General features: G+C 52.2%; 1 protein-coding gene across 1 annotated transcript; it reads left to right on the forward strand.

The window, feature by feature from the left end:
- The first annotated feature begins 17,022 nt into the window (after positions 1-17,022).
- On the forward strand, positions 17,023-17,637 carry LOC140680705 (uncharacterized). Its single transcript, XM_072919031.1, has one exon. It carries the CDS (start codon positions 17,023-17,025, stop codon positions 17,635-17,637), a length of 615 nt encoding a protein of 204 aa, XP_072775132.1.
- Positions 17,638-17,982: the final 345 nt, after the last annotated feature.

A 17,982-nucleotide genomic window follows, 5' to 3' on the forward strand; every position in this document is an offset into this window, starting at 1 on the left:
GAGCATTTTGGGGTGTGACACAACCAATACCCATCAGATTTTTTTTTTGTCTGTCAGTTGAGAAGATGGAATTTCTGCTGGTTTGCTGTCTCTCCACTCTCCCTTGCAGCCTCTGCTCTCCAGCCCCTTCCAAAGCCACAGACAGCTGACCTGACCAGTACTGCCCCCAAGGGAAGTGAGCATCATAATCAAACAGAAAGCTCTGTTCCTGCAGAATCATCCCTCAGCTCCCTGCCTGCTCACTTCCCTTGGGACAGGGTGGGAGGGAACTCAGCACTTGCCCTCCACAAGGCACCGTCCAACCTGATGGAAAGGGGAACAGACAGGGATTTGGAAGGACTTGCTCGGGATGAGAGTGGCTGGGTGTCCTTCTGGCTCACTGCCTCGTGATGTCAGTCAGTCCTTCCAAAGCAGAAACATTTCCAAGTCGTAAACTCTGGGGAAGCTGCCCCTTATAGATGACAAAAATAAGGATGAAACTAAAACAGGTTGTAGAGAGGAATTTACACTTGATTTCTCTCCCAGGCCAATGAATCGTCTTTTGAACAATTTGACCTCAAAGAAGAAGTTTTCTTTGATCTCAGTTTTAATGATGCAGCTCTGTCTTCATCATTTCAAAAAGTTTTGTAGTGTTTTATTAGGGATGAAAGTTTAATGTTATGAGACACCATGAGCGTCACATCCAATGTCTGCTTCTCCTCCAAATACGTAACAGCAACAGAAAAGGGCAATAAACCCAAATGCTACTAAAATTAATCCCTAAAATAAATGCTCGTTTTGGAAAGGAGGTGTTTTCCTGTCAACTTATTGAGGTCAGCTATATCTGGAACCAGCAGAGCTGCAGGATTACTTAGACAGAGTATCAGATGTGTGCAGCACTTCCAGAACAACAAAAGGAATGAACCCTCCCTGCAGGAGCCCACTTAAAGCTCAAAGTTGTTCTAATGTGTTATTTGGTTTGTCCCTGTTTTTCCCTACTTTATGGTTTCATCCCAAATTGTCTCCCCTTCCCTAAATGTTAATCCTATCCCCACTCCTTACAAATCGCTAGAAATTTCCTTGTCAATCCCCATATTCCCTCCCTGGCACCTTGTCTGTCACTTGACTCTCCAGCCCCTCTCTCTAGAAGCTTCCACGAAGGGTGCCGAGTGATTGGCCAAGGGCCAGGGGTCCCCCTTCCTCAGCTCCCCGATACGTTGTCCTGCTTGTCAAGTACTTCATGTCCCACTTCCCTCTGTCCCCCCGCTGGTGGATAGCCAAACCCCTCCCTTGTTTCCACCTCCTAAGAATAGGGGCTGCTCGGTGTCCTCGGGGATTTTCCAGAGTTATATCCTTTGAGGCCAGGAGCTCTCCAGAGCTACCAATAAACCTTGCATTTAAACAGCCTGGATTGTCTCCTCCTGGTTCCCTCACCTTCGCTGAGAGTGCCTTCCGAGGAAAGAGCTCATAACCCTTAGCTGCCCTTCCGCACTCCCGAGCATGGAAGGGTGGCCCCTGCAGCCGCTCTGCCAGAGCTAGCAGGGAAGCACCAAGAAGGCTCTTGGTGGACACTGCAGCACAGAGTTGCTTTGAGAAAACTGGAGGTGGAAGGTGTTTTACCAGCAGGAGTAGCTGTGGGACTCATTTGCACAGGCACAGGAAAAGTATTTCTTCTCTAAGAAGAAAAAAAGTAAGCCTTGTAGTAAATGTGTTGAGCCACAAGAGGCTTGTGAACCACAGGTGTTGAACCCCAAGTAGCTGAGGCATTAACATTACATAAAACAAAGGTTCTTTCTACTTTCAAACATGTTTTCTATTAAACTCAATAAGGTTTTGTAAGCTGGTAATGAATGAACGAACATCTGAGGCAGGTCAAGGAATGGGAAAGGGCACCAAGCTCACCAAATCATGAAGGGACGGGGATGTCTTATTTCATAACAAACTCCTGCCCAGGTATTTTGACCTCACTTTCAAAAAAAAAAAAAAAAAAACGCTCAAGGGTAAGCCACAGGAATTATATGAGATCCCTCATGAAATGAGAGAAAGGTAGCCTGTGTAACAAAAAAGAGAGCAAGGGGTGATTTGCTGCAGGAGAAATCACCTGGCTGAGCTTGAACCACAAAGGCAAAGATAAAGCAAAATCCAGTGTCTGGACACAGACCTTGGAGAACTCCAAGTTGGAAGATGTGGTGATTCACAAGGGGAGAGAGCAACCAGAGAACCTGGCCTCTGCAAAGGTAAATCCCTGCTGGTGCAGTTTCTATATTCTATTGGCTTACAAATGCACCAAAATAGGAGATTATCACCATCCCCAGCAGTGTAACCAGAGAGGTAGGGGGAATTCTGCCCCGCTCAGGTGAGACCCCACCTGCAGAGCTGCCTCCAGCCCTGGGGTCCCCACCACAGGAAGGACGTGGAGCTGCTGGAGTGAGTCCAGAGGAGGCCATGGAGCTGCTCTGGGGGCTGGAGCCCCTCTGCTCTGGAGCCAGGCTGGGACAGCTGGGGTTATTCACCTGGAGAGGAGGAGGATCCAAGGAGACTTCAGAACCCCTTGCATGGCCTAAAGCGGCTTCAGGAGAGGAGAGGGATTTGAGACAAGGGATGGAGGGACAGGACAAGGGGGAGAGGCTTCCACAGGGTTAGATGGGATATTGGGAAGGAATTCCTCCCTGTGAGGGTGGGGTGGCCCTGAGCAGTTGGGGCAGGGCAGGCTTCAGTCATGGTAACGGAATCACAGAGTGAGTGAGGTCAGAAAAGCCCTCCCAGATGGAGTCCAACCTGTGCCAAATCCCCACCTTGTCTCCCAGCCCAGAGTACTGAGTGCCATGGCCAGCTGTGTCTCAAGCACCTCCTCAGACAGTGACTCCACCACTTGCGCAGTCTATTCCAATGTTTAATGCTTCCCTCTATGAACAAATTCTTCCTAAAGCCCAACCTAAACCTCTCTGGCACAACTCAAAGGCATTTTCTCTCCTCCTGTCCCTGTTCTCTGAGAGAAGAGCCCGACTGCCCTCCAGGCTGCCCCTCGTGTCAGGGAGAGCCAGAAGGTCCCCCCTGAGCCTCCTTTTGTTCAGACTGAACAACACAGCAAAAGAGAAGAGAAACTGCTTTTACAAATACATCAGCAAAAAGGGCAGTAACAAGGAAAATTTTAATTCAGTGGGGTTTGCATCATCAGTGGGGTTTGATCCACCAGCTCCATCCCAGGGGTTTAATCCTTGCCAGGTCAAATGTGAGTCCTGCTTCTGGCAGCAGACATATGAGCATACACACATATACACAAAAACACGTGCACAGCCCTGAACATATACAGATATTTCTCCCTGCTCACAGGACACTCTATTTGCACAAAACCAGCATTTATTAGGAAATAACCTCCAAGGAAAGAACTGTGAAGGAAATAATATTCAATGAGAATCAAAGAAATAGCAGTAAGGAAATAGCCTCCAAGGCAAGAACTGGGATCCAAGGAAATACACAGGGGAATAGCAGTCAGGAATTAGAATCAAAGGGAAGTTTCTGTTATTCCTATATAGGTGCAGGAGCTGGAGAAGAAGTGTTTGCATCTGTCCTCTTCCCCTCACTCAAGTTCTTCACATTGTATCTCTTCCTGCGAGACATCTGTGTTCTCCTTCTGCATTTGTTCCTGCAATTCTTCTTTTTAGTAAAGACCACAGAGTCACGGAGCCCCCAAAGTCACTGACGATGGAAAAGACCTCCGCCTTCAGCGCGTCCATCCTGTGCCCGATCCCCACCTTGCCGGCCAGGCCAGAGAACTCAGTGCCACCTCCAGCCACTTCCTTGGACCCCTCCTGGCCCGGTGAGTCCACCACCTCCTTGGGCAGCCCCTGCCAAGGCCTGACCACCCTTTCCATGAGGAAATTGCCCGTGTGCCCGAAGACGAGCTGCTGAGGAAGCAGAGCCGCTGAGCAGGAAGCTTTGCCTGGGACTCAGGGAAAACACACAATTTACAGCTTTGCAAGAAGGGCAGCACCACAGGAGGATGGCAGGGATGTCATTGGGGCATGCAGGGAGAAAGGTAGAAAAGTAAAGGCCCAGCTGGAACTGAATTTGGCCAATTCCATGAAGGAGAGGAGAAACTGCTTTTACAAATACATCGGCAACACCAGGAAGAACAAGGACAAACTTTGTTTTTATTGAATGCAGGGAGAACATTGCCACAACAGATAAGGAAAACCCTCATCCCATTTGCCTCCTCTCAGGGTCCAGAGCTTGTGGCCACCCACAGCACCCTCCTCTGCAGAGAGGGATAAATGTGCTGGCTCTTGGGATGCACTGCAATCACTGGGCACAGGCACCTCATCCTGGGGTGATGGCATTCCCTCACTCTTGCTGCTTCTCTGGGGCATTCTCACTTAAGTAACAGCAAAGAAATAACAGGAAAAGCACCCAGGGAAAGTCCCAGCAGTTCCTTTGCACAGGAGGTGGAGGTGAATGGTTGGTGTCCCAGTTACTGTGTCACCTTCTTAAATTCTTTTCCCCATCACCTGAATTCTTTGCATTATGTCTTTCCTGGAATTCTTCTTCTTTATTAGGGGCATTCATCAGGTATTGAGGGGCAGGAGGACTCATCCTGAGAAGGACACATACAGCAGTCCTTGCAGCTCTCCTACCTTGTCTGTGAGTTCCTTGCCCCTCCTCAAGGCCATGTGTGTGGACATATTCTCTTGCAGAGGACACCGGCCCATGCCATCAGAGGCTCCCTGTTCCCTTGCCTTACACTGAGCACCTTTAGAAGCAGCCCAATCTTTGAGACCATCTTGGCACAGGCCTGCTTGAGCTGGGGCAGGCTGCAGTCCATCCTCAGAGCTCTCTCCACGTGGGCCATGAACATCTGCAGGCTTTTGTCCGGCACCAGCAAGTGCACGATACGATCAGCCGTGGTTTCCAAGAGTTCTCCGTGAACCGGAGCAAGGTCTGGACTTTGAGGGCTCCAAGGTTTATTGAGGAACCTGGATCCTTCATCCTCTTGCTTCCAGTGTGTGTCTGTGGTGTCAGAGGTGATCAGGAGGTGGCTGTCTATAGAGGAATGCTCCTCTCCAGCCATGGCTCCTCCTCTCCTGCTCGCAGCAGGGTGGCTCTGAACCAACAGGTCAGAGAGAAAATCCAGGTTCCTGTTTAGACACTGCTCAACTCTGAGCTCTTCCTCTGCTTTCACAGGGCTCAACACCTGGTAGAAAAGCTGATTATGTCCAACCCAATACTGGCTGTCCTGCTTCTTTGGCTGTTTGCGAGAATTAGCATAGTTCTACCTTGGAGCTTGAACTTCCTCTTTATGTCTGTGTATGTCATGAGTGGGGTTCAATCCACCAACTCCATCCCAGGGCTTCAGTGATTGTCACTTCAAATGTGAATCCTGCTTCTGGCGCCAGGTACACAAGCACAACCCTGCACACATGTATGCAGCACCACAGAAATGGGCACAACCCAGCAAACACATTGACACTTCCAGGACCCTCTGGCTATACAAAATCAGCATTTATTGGGAAAGCATTCCCATCTGGGAACAGACTCAACAGCTGCACATGGGGCTGTGCAGGGGGACCCTGTCACGTGTGCAGGGTGCCTCCAGGATGTCATGGCCCCAGAAAGGCTGTGGCTCCAGAGGCTGGGCTGCAGTGAGTGCCTGGGACACCCGGGGCTTCCTGGATCCTCCCTGTCTCAGTCCCCAGGGGACTTTGGGGTGTCCTAAGCATGGCACCCACCAGCAGCATCTTCCTCTACAGAGAGTGGTCATGGAGTCAGCAGTTGAGATCTTGGCGTGCTGGATGCAGGGCAGGGCCCAGGCAGGAGCATCTTGTCTTTGGGTAGCAGCATTTCCTGAGACTTCTTCCATCTGGAATGAAAGCAAGGAAACAACATCTGAGGAAATAAAGGCAAGAAAATACTTGGAGAGACAGCAGTAAGGAAATAGCCACCAAGTCAAGAACTAGGATCCAAGGAAGTAGATAAGGAAATAGCAGCCAAGGAAAGTTTTAGCAGTTCTTGTATCAGGAGTCAGAGAACAAGTGCTAGCATCTTACTTTCATGTTGTCCCACATCTTGAAAATCTTCTCTCCCTCACTCAAGTTCTTCACATTGTGTCTCTTCCTGTGAGACATCTGTGTTCTCTTTCTGCATTTGTTTCTGTAATTCTTCTTCCTCTTTGTCAAGGATGTCCATGATGTATTGAAGCAACAGCAATTCAGCTTCGCTGAGTTCAGGCAAGTCCTGGAAATTGCCATGGAAGGGAAGGATTTGGAGAGGTGAGGAAGAGCTGGTGGTGCAGGCACAAGAGCAGAACTGGCATCTGCTCCCTGCCCTTACCTGCTCTGCACCCTCTGCCTCCATGTACTTGTTCTTCCTCCATCTCTGTTGCAGTTTTACAGACAACCTGAAAACCAAAGAAAACAAGCAGGGAGGTTTGGACAGGGCAGGCTGCAGGAGGTGCAGCACCTCTCCCTGCTCCAAACATTTCAGCTGAGCCCAAGAAAGATGGGGGCTCCAGAAAGGATATCCCTGGCTGGCCCAGCACGTGCACCCAATCTGGGGGACCATCACTGGTGCATGAAGGGCTGGTTGGGCTAGGAGCCCCTGGCCGTGCCCAGCGCTGTCGCTCAGGAGCCGCTTTCCCGGGGCTCCCCCAAACGCGACGTCTTGGAAACACGGCCGGGGGAGTCCTGGGCAGCGGCACCTGCACGGCTGCGGGGCTCCAGGAGGAGTTGCTCTGCGCAGGAAAGACTCTTGGTAGCACAGCAGTGGCATGGGCAGGGAGCAGTTACCTTCTCAGCCATGATTTCCTTCTGAGTAGCTGCTGGCAAACAGGTGTAGCACATCGGGAACACACCTTGGAAAGGAGACAGACTTTTAACATCAAAGTTTTCTTGTCATACTCTACAGAACATGGGAGACCAAAAGATCCTTCATCCAACCCAGCCTGTTCTACACACGTGCATGTCTGTGACAGCAACAATTATTTTAAAAAGACCCGGTTCTTCCTTCCTAATTTCCTGTTCCTCTCTGCACGAACTCCAAGAGCTCTTCTGAACTCCCAGAGCTCCCAATCTCATTGCTGTGGCTGAAGGCAGGAGAGCAAAGCAGAGCTGGGGAGAGCTGGGAGAGAAGGCAGGACAAGCTTCCCCCAGGCAGGCAGGGCCCTGCTGAGCTGGGTGCTGTGGATGCTGCCACAAGCTCCAGGCTTGGAAAAACATCTCCTGTGCTTCCCAGCACATGCAGAGGCATCTGGGCACTGCAGCTACAAGACAGACAGCTGTGTGTCAAACAAGATATTGACTTACGTGGAAGACACACTTCAGTATCAGTAAAATGACTGCGATGACAGACAGCAATACAATGAACGGGATTGTCTCATCCATGGTCTCTGGCTTTGGCTGAGAAAAAAGGAAAGAAGATCATGGGGGGCAAGAGAATTAGTCCTTCGATTCTCCCTTGCCCAGAAGGACACATGCAGAAGTCCCTGTAGCTCTCCTACCTTCTCTGTGGTCTCCTGATCCTCCTCCAGAGCTGTGTGCTTGTAGATGTTCACTTGCAGAGGACACCGGCCCATGCCATCAGAGGCTCCCTGGTTCCCTTGCCTCACACTGAGCACCTTTAGAAGCAGCCCAATCTTTGAGACCATCTTGGCACAGGCCTGCTTGAGCTGGGGCAGGCTGCAGTCCTCCATTAGAGCTCTCTCCACGTGGGCCATGAACATCTGCAGGCTTTTGTCTGGTACCAGCAAGCGCACGAGACGATCAGCCGTGGTTTCCAAGAGTTCTCTGTGAACTGGAGCAAGGTCTGGACTTTGAGGGCTCCAAGGTTTATTGAGGAACCTGGATCCTTCATCCTCTTGCTTCCAGTGTGTGTCTGTGGTGTCAGAGGTGATCAGGAGGTGGCTGTCTATAGAGGAATGCTCCTCTCCAGCCATGGCTCCTCCTCTCCTGCTCGCAGCAGGGTGGCTCTGAACCAACGGGTCAGAGAGAAAATCCAGGTTCCTGTTTAGATGCTGTTCATCTTTGGTGTCGGTGGCTCTGGGCTCTTGCTCTGCGTTCACAGGGCTCAACACTTGGTAGAAAAGCTGATTATGTCCAACCCAATCCTGGCTGTCCCACTCCTTTGGTTGTTTGTGAGAATTGACATAGTTCTGCCTTGGAGCTGGATCTTTCTCCTTATCTCTGTGGTGTCCAAAACTGGAGTCATCATCATTAGGGTTTAACCCACCAACTACATACCAGGGGTTTAGTATTTGCCAGTTCAGTCTTGAGTCCATTTGCTTCTGCCGGCTACCCTGCTGCTCTTTGATACTCATTATGGAGTTCTGCCGTGGAGATTGACCTTCCACCTCATATCTAAGGGGTTGGTCAAGAGAATTGTAATGATTGGGATTCAACCCACCAGCTACATCCCAGGGGTTTATTGCTTGCCGGTTCAAATGTGCCTCTTGCTGCTTGTGATCCCAGCTTGAGGGTGCCTTTCCCACCACATGCTTCAGCCAGGCAGGCTGGGGCTGGTGTGGGACAATGCTTTCCACAGTCTTGATGCTTTCAGCCTTGTGCACCTTCTTCTTGAGCTTGGCCCTCAGGTCATCGGCACTTCTTTGGCCTTCATGCCCCAAGAGATGCTGAGGGGGATATGAATTTGGTCTGGAACTGTCCAGGCTGCTGACATCACCCTCCGTGCTCAGGGCCAGGGCAACCGCAAGCGTTGCAGTTCCATCATCTCCCAGTGAAGGCTCCTTGGGCTTGAGGCTCAACACTGGGCTGCTGTTCAGCTCTCTGCGTTGTTCCATGTCCATTGTTTCTCCCCGTGCCTCTAGCGCAGTTGTGTGAGCTGGAGAACACCGAGAGAGCAGATCAGCGGCTGGGCACAAGCACAGGCTCAGAGGCTACCTGGAGCAGCAGGAGCTGATCTCAAGGCCAGGGAGCGCAAGAGCAGAGTGGGGGATGTATTGTGGAAAGGAGAAGAGCCCTTCAATCCATCCCATTATCCCCTTGGGGCAGAGAACAGAGCTGGTTCTTTCCTGGTGTCTCCTGGGGTTCTGTTTGGACGGGAAGGAAAGATCCCTGGGGAATGGGTTGGCTGTCACAGAGGTTGCCACAGCTCCAGAAGAGCAGGCTTGGGTTGCTCTGCAGGAGCCAGTGAAGAGCCAGAGACCCCAGAGGAAAGATCAGCACTGCAACGGGGGCACAGACTGGCAGGGGAAGAAAGCCCAGGGACTCCTTTGCTCCGGGGCCCTTCCCAAGAGCAGCAGCTCAAGCTGTTCCAGCAGGAAAAACTTCCTCAAGGGCGCCAGAGCTCTGGGCCTGTGCTAAGGGAAAGCTGGGGCTGAGCCAGCGAGAGAAGTGAGCTCCCTGGGGACCTTGGAAACCTGGCTGTATCTGTTTGCCTGGCCCTGCTGTGGACAGGATGTTCTGTGCCCTGTGCCCAGCTAGAGCAGGACCGTGCTTTGCTCCCCCTGCACAGGCCAAGGCGGGGATGACAGTGCTTGCTGTTCAGCCTGCAGAGCGCATCACGGGCCCTGCCCTTTGTCCTGCAGTGGCCAGTGGGGTGGCGCAGAATCCAGGCTGTTAGGGGAATCACCAGATCTCTTGATGGGCAGACATTGCCTTCCAGCACCAGGGAAGGGCACGGGGCATTCCTGCTTTCCTTGCCTGGGGGACATGGTGTGGATAGGGAAGTCGTAGGTTTGGTGGGCCCAGCGAGCTGTTCCTCCTCCAGGCAGTATGTGACACACAAGCTATGTACAATCCCCAGGAACTTCCCATCCCAAGGTGTTTTGTCCAAAGCCTGTACTCCAAGGGGAGATCAGGAGCCCCCCTGCAGCACAGGGCAGTGCTGCAGCATCTCCCCAGCCTCAGGCCAAGTGGCAGTTTGAGCTCCCCCAGCCCCTCCGGACACCAACCGCACTGCGGGGCGCTGGTGCTGCACAGCTTCTGGCACAGGAACTGGATGGTCCTGCAGGGGCTCTCGGGCCGGGGACGCTCCTGGCACAGGCAGCAGGCCGCCTCCTTGGGCACTTGGCTAAAGACAAGAGGGGATATTGCAGGAACACCTGGCCACCCAGTCCATGGCTCCATCGGAGCCCAGCTCAGGGAATGCCTGGATACCACACATGGGGGTTGTGCCTAACTGTGTGCCACAGCTCTGGGAAAGGCCCCTGACTCCCCATGCCAAACACTGAAAAGGGGATTTTAACCTGGAAAGTAGAAGTGCTCCCAAAATACCACATGACACAGAAATGCACCCGCCTGAAGTTCCAACTCCCCTGTGAGAAACCTGCAGCAAGTCACCCGAAAGGTGAGATTCTGCCTCTGAGCCAGTGAGTTTTGGCACGTTCCCAGAAGGAACAGCAACTCTGGAGCTTACTGGGCTTGTTGTGGTTTTATGGCACACGGATTTGTTTCCCAAGTAGAGCCCTTGTCCCAGCACTCGGGGCCTGCTGGTGGCTGGGGCTCAGTCGCACACACTCACAGGGTTTCCAAGCTCACTGTGGACTGCAGCAGCAGCAGCAGCGTCTGTGGGGTCACTTGGGTGGCACTCAGGTCTCTGCAAGCATTGGAAAGAGCTCATGAAATTCCATGGTGACATTGCCAGAACTCTGCTCTGAGAGCAGAGGGCCCAGGGCCCTGATGATGCTGGTGCTGCTGGCAGAGGCATCCACTTCTGCCTGCTCCAAGAGAAGCCATTCTGGAGCCCAGCTCCCCTCTGCCTCGCCCTGCTCTAAGCCAGCCCATGGGAATCAGGAGGGCAATCCTGCAGCTCTCGTGGCAGACAGATGCCACCAGAAAGGATTGCCCCTCTCCCGACTCTCCAGCTGCTCTCCCCTGAGGGCACCCAAGTCCCTGAAGCAGGCCGGAGCCTGGAGCTGCTGGCACGAGTGCAGTTTATTCCCAGAGCCCTGCGGCCTCTCCACCTGGCCCCAGACCTGGATGGGCTCTCATGCCTGAAAGTTTGTGTCCCAGTTCCTGGGTTGCTGTGCAGCTGGGGACACACCAGCACTGCTTGGCCTTTGCCTTGCTCTGCTGAAGCCGGGCTCCTTGTGTCTCCAGCAGACTCAGGCTGGGCAAGGGGGAGATTTGCTCGAGCACTTGCGCTGCTTTCCTGAGAACAGGGCGCTCGAGAGAGACACAGGTCTCTGTGGATCTGCTCCAGATGAGCCAATACTTACAGAGAGCTCACGGAGGGCAGCTTGAAGAAGGCAGCGTCAGCAATGACAGCCAGTGGGTTGTGGCTGAGGATCCTGAGAAAATACAGAGCTCTGTCAGGGCTGATGGTGAGGATGTGAGATGCGTGTGCCGGGCACGTGGGGACGGCCTGGCGGCTTTCAAGGAAGCCTTGCAGGAGGTGAGCAGGGCAGGGGAAAGGGCCTTTGCAGCTGCACACTCCTGGTGCTCCCTGGCTGACATCCACTGTCAGAATCAGGACTTTCCCCAGGGCAAGTCTGCTTTTGCCCACAGACCTGGCAGAGACCCTGCAGAGACTCGCCCTGGCGGGCCTTTAGCCCTGGTGCCACTTACAGCTCCTGGAGGAACTGCATCCCATGCCAGGCCTGGAAAGTGCCGCTGCGGATCCGTGTGAGGCCATTCCCGGAGAGATTTCTGGGGAAAGAGGAGGTCACACACAGGAATCGGGCCTGCCCTACAGAAAGAGGGGGCAAAGCGGGATCTCTTTGCAGGAAAGGTGCAAAGCCAAGGTGGAAACGGGAGGAAACTGCTGCTTTCTCAGTGTTTGTAGCCTGCCCAGGAGAGGAAGCAAAGGCTGAACTCTCCTTCTGTTCCACGATGCAGCCAAGGCTGCAAGAACTGGCTGCTCTGATGGCTGCGTGTGGACAAGCTCCCTGGGGTCTGTGCCCTGGCGTGGCCTTCCAGCCATCGGCATTGACCTCTGCAGCTCAGCTGGGCTCTGGACAGGGCAGATTTAGGGGAACAGGAGCATTTTCCTACACAGGAAGGCTGCCCAGTGCAAAGGCTGAGCTGAAGACACCAGAAAGAAACTTGATCACTCACAGAAACTTCAGGAAAGGCAGTGGCTCAAAAGCCCGTTCCTCAATGGACAGGATCTCGTTGCAGGACAAATCCCTGTTGCAGTTAGAACAACAAATGTCACTTCCATTTGCCCTGTCCCTTTTACTTGCCTCTGCAGCCTGCATCCCAGGAGGGACAAAGGGCACCATGTGCCCGCGGCCTGAGCAGCAGGGCCCCAGGGAGCCCTCCGCCCTGGGCAGGGCACGGTGCTTACAGGTGCTTCAGCAGGAACAGCCCCTCCACGGAATGGCTCTTCACAGCCCGCAGCTCATTGTCTCTGAGCACTCTGCAAGGAGACACAGGGACATTGTGACAGCGGCCACTGGCCTGCAGCAAATGGGATCGTCCTGGGAAAATCTCCTGCAGCAGCACGACTGAAGCATCGCTCTGGGTCACTGCAGGGATCGTCCCCACTCCTGGCCAGAGCAGGCCCTTGCTCCTGGCCGGCTGAAGCTGAGCACAGCTTGATCCCTGGGCAGACAGACACTGGGATGGTGCCCTGAGCTGCAAGAGACTCTCAGCAATTCTTGCCCTGCTGGGAAGCTGTAGAGATTCACAGCCCTCCTTGCAGAGCAGCCGAGCTTTGAATTCCTATGGAAGTGGGTGGAGTGGGGGCAGCTGCTCCAGCCCCAGACCAAAGGAGGCAAAATCCACAAACTCCTGCCATTTGAAAGGCTGCAGGGCACTTACAAGGTCTCAGTCCATGGGTAGTCCTTCCAGGCTTGTTTTCCAACAGTAGCAATGGAGTTGCCAGTGAAATCTCTGCAAAGAGACAAAAGACCCGGTCCCCCCTCAGGAAAAGCCATTTCCCTGCCGTTGGCCTGCTGAGCTGGAAGCAGGCTTTGCCTGGAGAAAGCACAGTGTGCCCAGCCTGGCTTCACCCTGATGCCGAGCTCAGGCCCCCCCATCTGTGGCCAGGGAGTGCCCCGGGTGTCCCAGGTGGGCTTTGCAGACACAGGGAGCTGAGGAGGGGCAGCTGCAGGGCTCTGTGGGGCCGCGGGACTCACAGCACGGTCAGGGCTCGGCGGCGGCTGGCCGGGGGCACGGTGGCCAGGCCGGCGTGGCCGCAGTTCAGCTGCCGACGGCCTGGGCAGCGGCAGGGCTCTGGGCAGAGCTCCTTGGCCGCTCTCGGGGAGGGGGCTACTGCCAGCAGCAGGGCCAGCAGGAGCAGAGCGCGCACGAGACGCATCACCAGGTCCATGGCGAGGCAGGACTGGCTGCAGTCACCTGGGATGCAGACCTGAGCTGGAGCTGTGGCAGTTCCTGTGTCACAGTGGTGCTGCCGATGTCACAGTGGTCCTTCTCATGTCACTGTCGCATTGCTTGTGTCACCGTGGTGGTGCTTTAGAACTCGCAGCAAACAGCAGTTCAGGCCGTGATGTCACCAAATGACTCTGTCTCAGAGCTGTCAATCTTTGGAATCATGGAATGGATTGGCTTGGAAGGAGCCTTGAGGTCCATCCACTGCCACCACTGCCATGGCAGGGAAACCTTCCCTTGTCCCAGGCTGCTCCAAGCCCCCTCCAACCTGGCCTTAGGCACTTCCAGGGCTCCAGGGGCACCACAGCTGCTCTGGGCACCCTGTGCCAGGGACTCCCTGCCCTCACAGGGAAGAATTTCTCCTGAACACAGGATCTAAGCCTGCTCTGTGTCACTGTGGAGCCATTCCCATTTGTATTTGGTTTGTGTGGCCAGGTTTTGCCATGGGTTTGGGGCTGCAGGTGCTGTTGAAATTTCTTTTGCTTCTCATTATCCTGCTCTGATTTCCTTGGCAATAAATGTAATGAATATCCCCAAGTTCTGTCTGTTCTGTCCATGATGGTGACCGGGGAGGCATCTCTCCCTCTCTTTCAGTAAACTGATGAGCCTTTCGCTGGCTTTTCTCGGGCCGGGGCGGCTCCGGCGGTGATTGGGGCAAGGCGGCCTCCCGGCCTGGCCACAGAGTCACGGAGCCCCCAGAGTCACTGACGATGGAAAAGACCTCCGCCTTCAGCGCGTCCATCCTGTGCCCGATCCCCACCTTGCCGGCCAGGCCAGAGAACTCAGTGCTACCTCCAGCCACTTCCTTGGACCCCTCCTGGCCCGGCCAGTCCACCACCTCCTTGGGCAGCCCCTGCCAAGGCCTGACCACCCTTTCCATGAGGAAATTGCCCGTGTGCCCGAAGACGAGCTGCTGAGGAAGCAGAGCCGCTGAGCAGGAAGCTTTGCCTGGGACTCAGGGAAAACACACAATTTACAGCTTTGCAAGAAGGGCAGCACAACAGGAGGATGGCAGGGATGTCATTGGGGCATGCAGGGAGAAAGGTAGAAAAGTAAAGGCCCAGCTGGAACTGAATTTGGCCAATTCCATGAAGGAGAAGAGAAACTGCTTTTGTTGCATTTCAGACTAGCAAAAGTTTAGTAGAAGTAGTTTGGCTAAGGCTTAGAATTCTTAGTAGGCCATAGGCTGTGTGTTGTTAGAAACAGTTGTTAGGTAAGGGCAGTACGGAATACTGGAAAGGTAGGAACTTATTTCAGAATACATTCCAAGAGTAGGCTGTGGTAGAACATGTCGTTATTCACATGATGGATGGGTAGGTCTTGGGGGAATACATTGTTTTTACCTAACAGCGTGAAGAGGAGTTATAATCATAAAAGTGTTCAATTTAAACAAGGACTAATCTGTAAATAAATGATTGTTGGAGTGTAACGTTGACAAATATGTGTTGAATGAAGCAACCGTTGATATAGACTCTATATAAACGGAATGGTTTGTTAGCTCGGGGGTCTCTGACTTTGGACGTTAGTCCTCAGGCTCCCAGGGCCCTCAATAAAGCACCGCATAAAACGACTTCGGTTGTTTTGTGTTTTCTTTACGGGCAACAGTTTTCTGGCGACCGCGGCAGGACTCCGAGGGTGGCTGGGGCGGTTCGCATTCTGATCCACTCCACGCCGGCACCGAGGATTTCTCGGGGAGTCATCGGTCTGCGCCCGACCCCCGCGCCTGACGGACGACTGTGGAAGGTAAGCCCGAAGGTGCTGTATTTTCTGTTGTGGGTTTTGGTTTCCTGCCCATAAGACGAGGCATTAATCCTCGCTGGGTTGGGATATAGACGTCTTGGTGGAAAGCCTAGGCGCCGACTGTAAGTCGAAGCGAAAGCTACGCAGGCTTGGCACTTGCCCCTCGCGGCGTCGAGTAGTGGCAAGTTGGTTGGTTTAGTTAATGTTTCCTTTCACGGTATTGTTGCAGCTAATAATCATTTCTTTGTATTTGATTTTGTTAAAGGTACTTTTAATTATAGTGTGGTGTGTGCGTTTTGTATTATAGATGATGCCGTTTAAGACCTTTAAGGCATTGGTTCAATCTAATGGGAAGGTGCCCGGGAATACTCCTTTAGGATGCTTACTGAGACGATGGAAAAGTGCGGGGTTTTATCAGGATTTGGATAAAAGAAAAATGCTGGATTATTGTAATCATTGGTGGCCCCTCTATGCATCTGAGGGGGGGCCGGAGTTACCCCTGAATGGCACATTGGATGCCTCGCTGATAACCCCCTTAATGCAATACCTTAGGGAAAATGAGAAATGGGATGAGATACCGTACTTGGATTTGTTTTATTATTTAGGACAGAAAACTGAATGGCAAAAAGAGTGTGGTATTCTGGTATTAAAGGTGGAAGATAATCAGGATGAGTGTTCTGGGTGTAAGGCAAGGGAGGTATGTGTAAAATGTGCTGTAAAAACCTCTGGACGAGAGGAGGATTTGTCCATATTAATTGCTCCTTCTGCTTGTCCTGTTCCCTCGGCGCCGTCACTCCCTAGGGAAAGATCAGAGCAGGAGCAAGAGGAGTTGGGGACTGACTCTGATGAGGATGAGGATGAAAGGGAAACTATCCATTTTGATGATTCTCTGGGGAGTCAGGCTGAGATGCAAGCCCCTGCCAATTCTAATTCTCACACCCGTTCCCCCGTAGAACAAAGAACCCCTATTGCAGCAAGGACCCGGCATGGGAGGTGGAATAATGAAGGGCCTCATATGATAGCACCCTTGAGAGAGGCCATGGGTCCTCAAGGGGGAAGGGTTCTTATAAAGGTTCCTCTCTCCCCGGGTGATTTGGTAATTTGGAAACAATCAGCTGGCAGCTATCGGGAGGACCCCGAAAGGGTGGCACGAGTAGTGAAAATGGTGATTAAAACTCAGAATCCTGATTGGAATGATTTACAGGTGTTATTGGACATTATAATGGATTCTACAGAAAAGGAAATGGTATTACAGGCAACCAGGGAAAGGGCCAGGGAAGAGATAAGGTTGCAGAGGACTAGGGAAACTGTGGATGAGCTGGTTCCTAGTGATGATCCGGGGTGGAACCCGAATAACGCGGAGGGCTATAGAGCCATACGAAAATATCAAGACCTATTAATAGAGGGGGTTCGGACGGGGATGCCTAAAACATTGAACTGGTCTAAGTTATATTCAATAAGGCAAGAGAAGAATGAATCACCCTCAGCCTTTTTAGAGAGACTGAGGGAAACTGCTCGGCGGTATACTAATTTAGAAATTGAAGTGGAACCAGGTCAACTACAGTTAGCCCTACTATTCATGGGACAATCGCAGGATGATATTAGGAAGAAACTACAAAAGTTGGAAGGGGATGACACCCGAAAGCTTGATAAGATGCTGGAGGTAGCATGGAAAGTGTATAATAATAGAGAAAAGGAAACAGCTAAGCGGCAGCAGGCAGGGATATTGGCAATAATTCAGCAAACTGCGGGACGGGGAGGAGGTCAACGAGGCAGGGGTCGCGGAAGGGGTCGTGGTAGAGGATTTGGAGTAGGAAGGGGAGGCTTCCAAGACTTAGGGTTACTAGGAACAAACAATGGAAGACAGAATGGGTTAGGGCCTAATCAGTGTGCTTTTTGTCGCCAACTGGGACATTGGAAGAATGAGTGTCCAGTGAGGAATGGGATAGGGAATAATGCTGGATTAGTGGGAAGATTCCCAATGATGCCAGTAGATGGTGCCCAAGCACAGGCTCAGGCGATGATGCTTGGAAATTTTCAGAATCAGAGCGGACTAGACCGGGATTTGAGGGTAAGAATAGAGGTAGCTGGAAGGGAACAGGAGTTTATGGTTGACACAGGAGCCACACATTCAGTTTTGAATAAGCGATTAGGACCCCTTAGTGACACCACGGTACAGGTAATAGGGGCTACGGGTCAATTAGAGGAAAGACCCTTTTTGCAACCCTTAAGTTTAAAGTTTGGAGGAAAGGAATTAGACCACCAATTTTTATATATGCCAAATTGCCCCCAGCCTTTATTCGGGCGGGACCTACTATTTTTGTTGAATGCCAAAATATTATTTGAGGGAGGCCGTGTTAAATTGGAGATTCCAGATGAGGAGATTGGGAAAATTTTTGTAATTCGAGAAGTGGATCCAGCTCCAATCCCTGATGAAATTAGTAATGCCGTGGTGCCTTGGGTATGGGAAACGGGAACCCCCGGGAAATCCAAGGCGGCACACCCAGTTGTGATAGAGTTGAAAGAAGGGGCAAAACCGGTGAGAGTTAAACAGTACCCCATTAAATTAGAGGCCCGAAGGGGGGTGGCTCCAATGATCACTCAATTTGTAACCCAAGTGTTGCAGCATTTTTGAGAGAAAGAGGGCATGAATTGTGAAAGTTGAGCTACTCCAGGCTAGGCCTCAGATTGAGGCCTGGTGGGGCCTTCAGGCCTCTGACGCAGTTAGAAATTCAGAGTTGTGGCGCAGATAGAAAATAGTCTTAAGGTATTGTGGGGACCACCGGGTGTGAACTAGTATAGGTTTTATGGTGTACAGTGTAGGCCGTTTTAAGGAAAAGGTAAACAATGTTAGCCTACCAATCAGAGTGTCTTTGTTTCTGTAAACTATGTAGAAGCTTATATAAACTACCGTCTGATTTTGAATAAACGGAGAACGTTGCATTAATCATATTGATTGGATGTGCGTTTGTCTTGTCCA

This window comes from Taeniopygia guttata, chromosome 27 (genome assembly GCF_048771995.1).
Source record: "Taeniopygia guttata chromosome 27, bTaeGut7.mat, whole genome shotgun sequence".
Lineage (NCBI taxonomy): Eukaryota > Metazoa > Chordata > Aves > Passeriformes > Estrildidae > Taeniopygia > Taeniopygia guttata.

Excerpts from the sequence above, each read along its gene's own strand:
- LOC140680705 (XM_072919031.1), top strand. The coding sequence starts at position 17,023 with ATGATGCTTGGAAATTTTCAGAATCAGAGCGGACTAGACCGGGATTTG.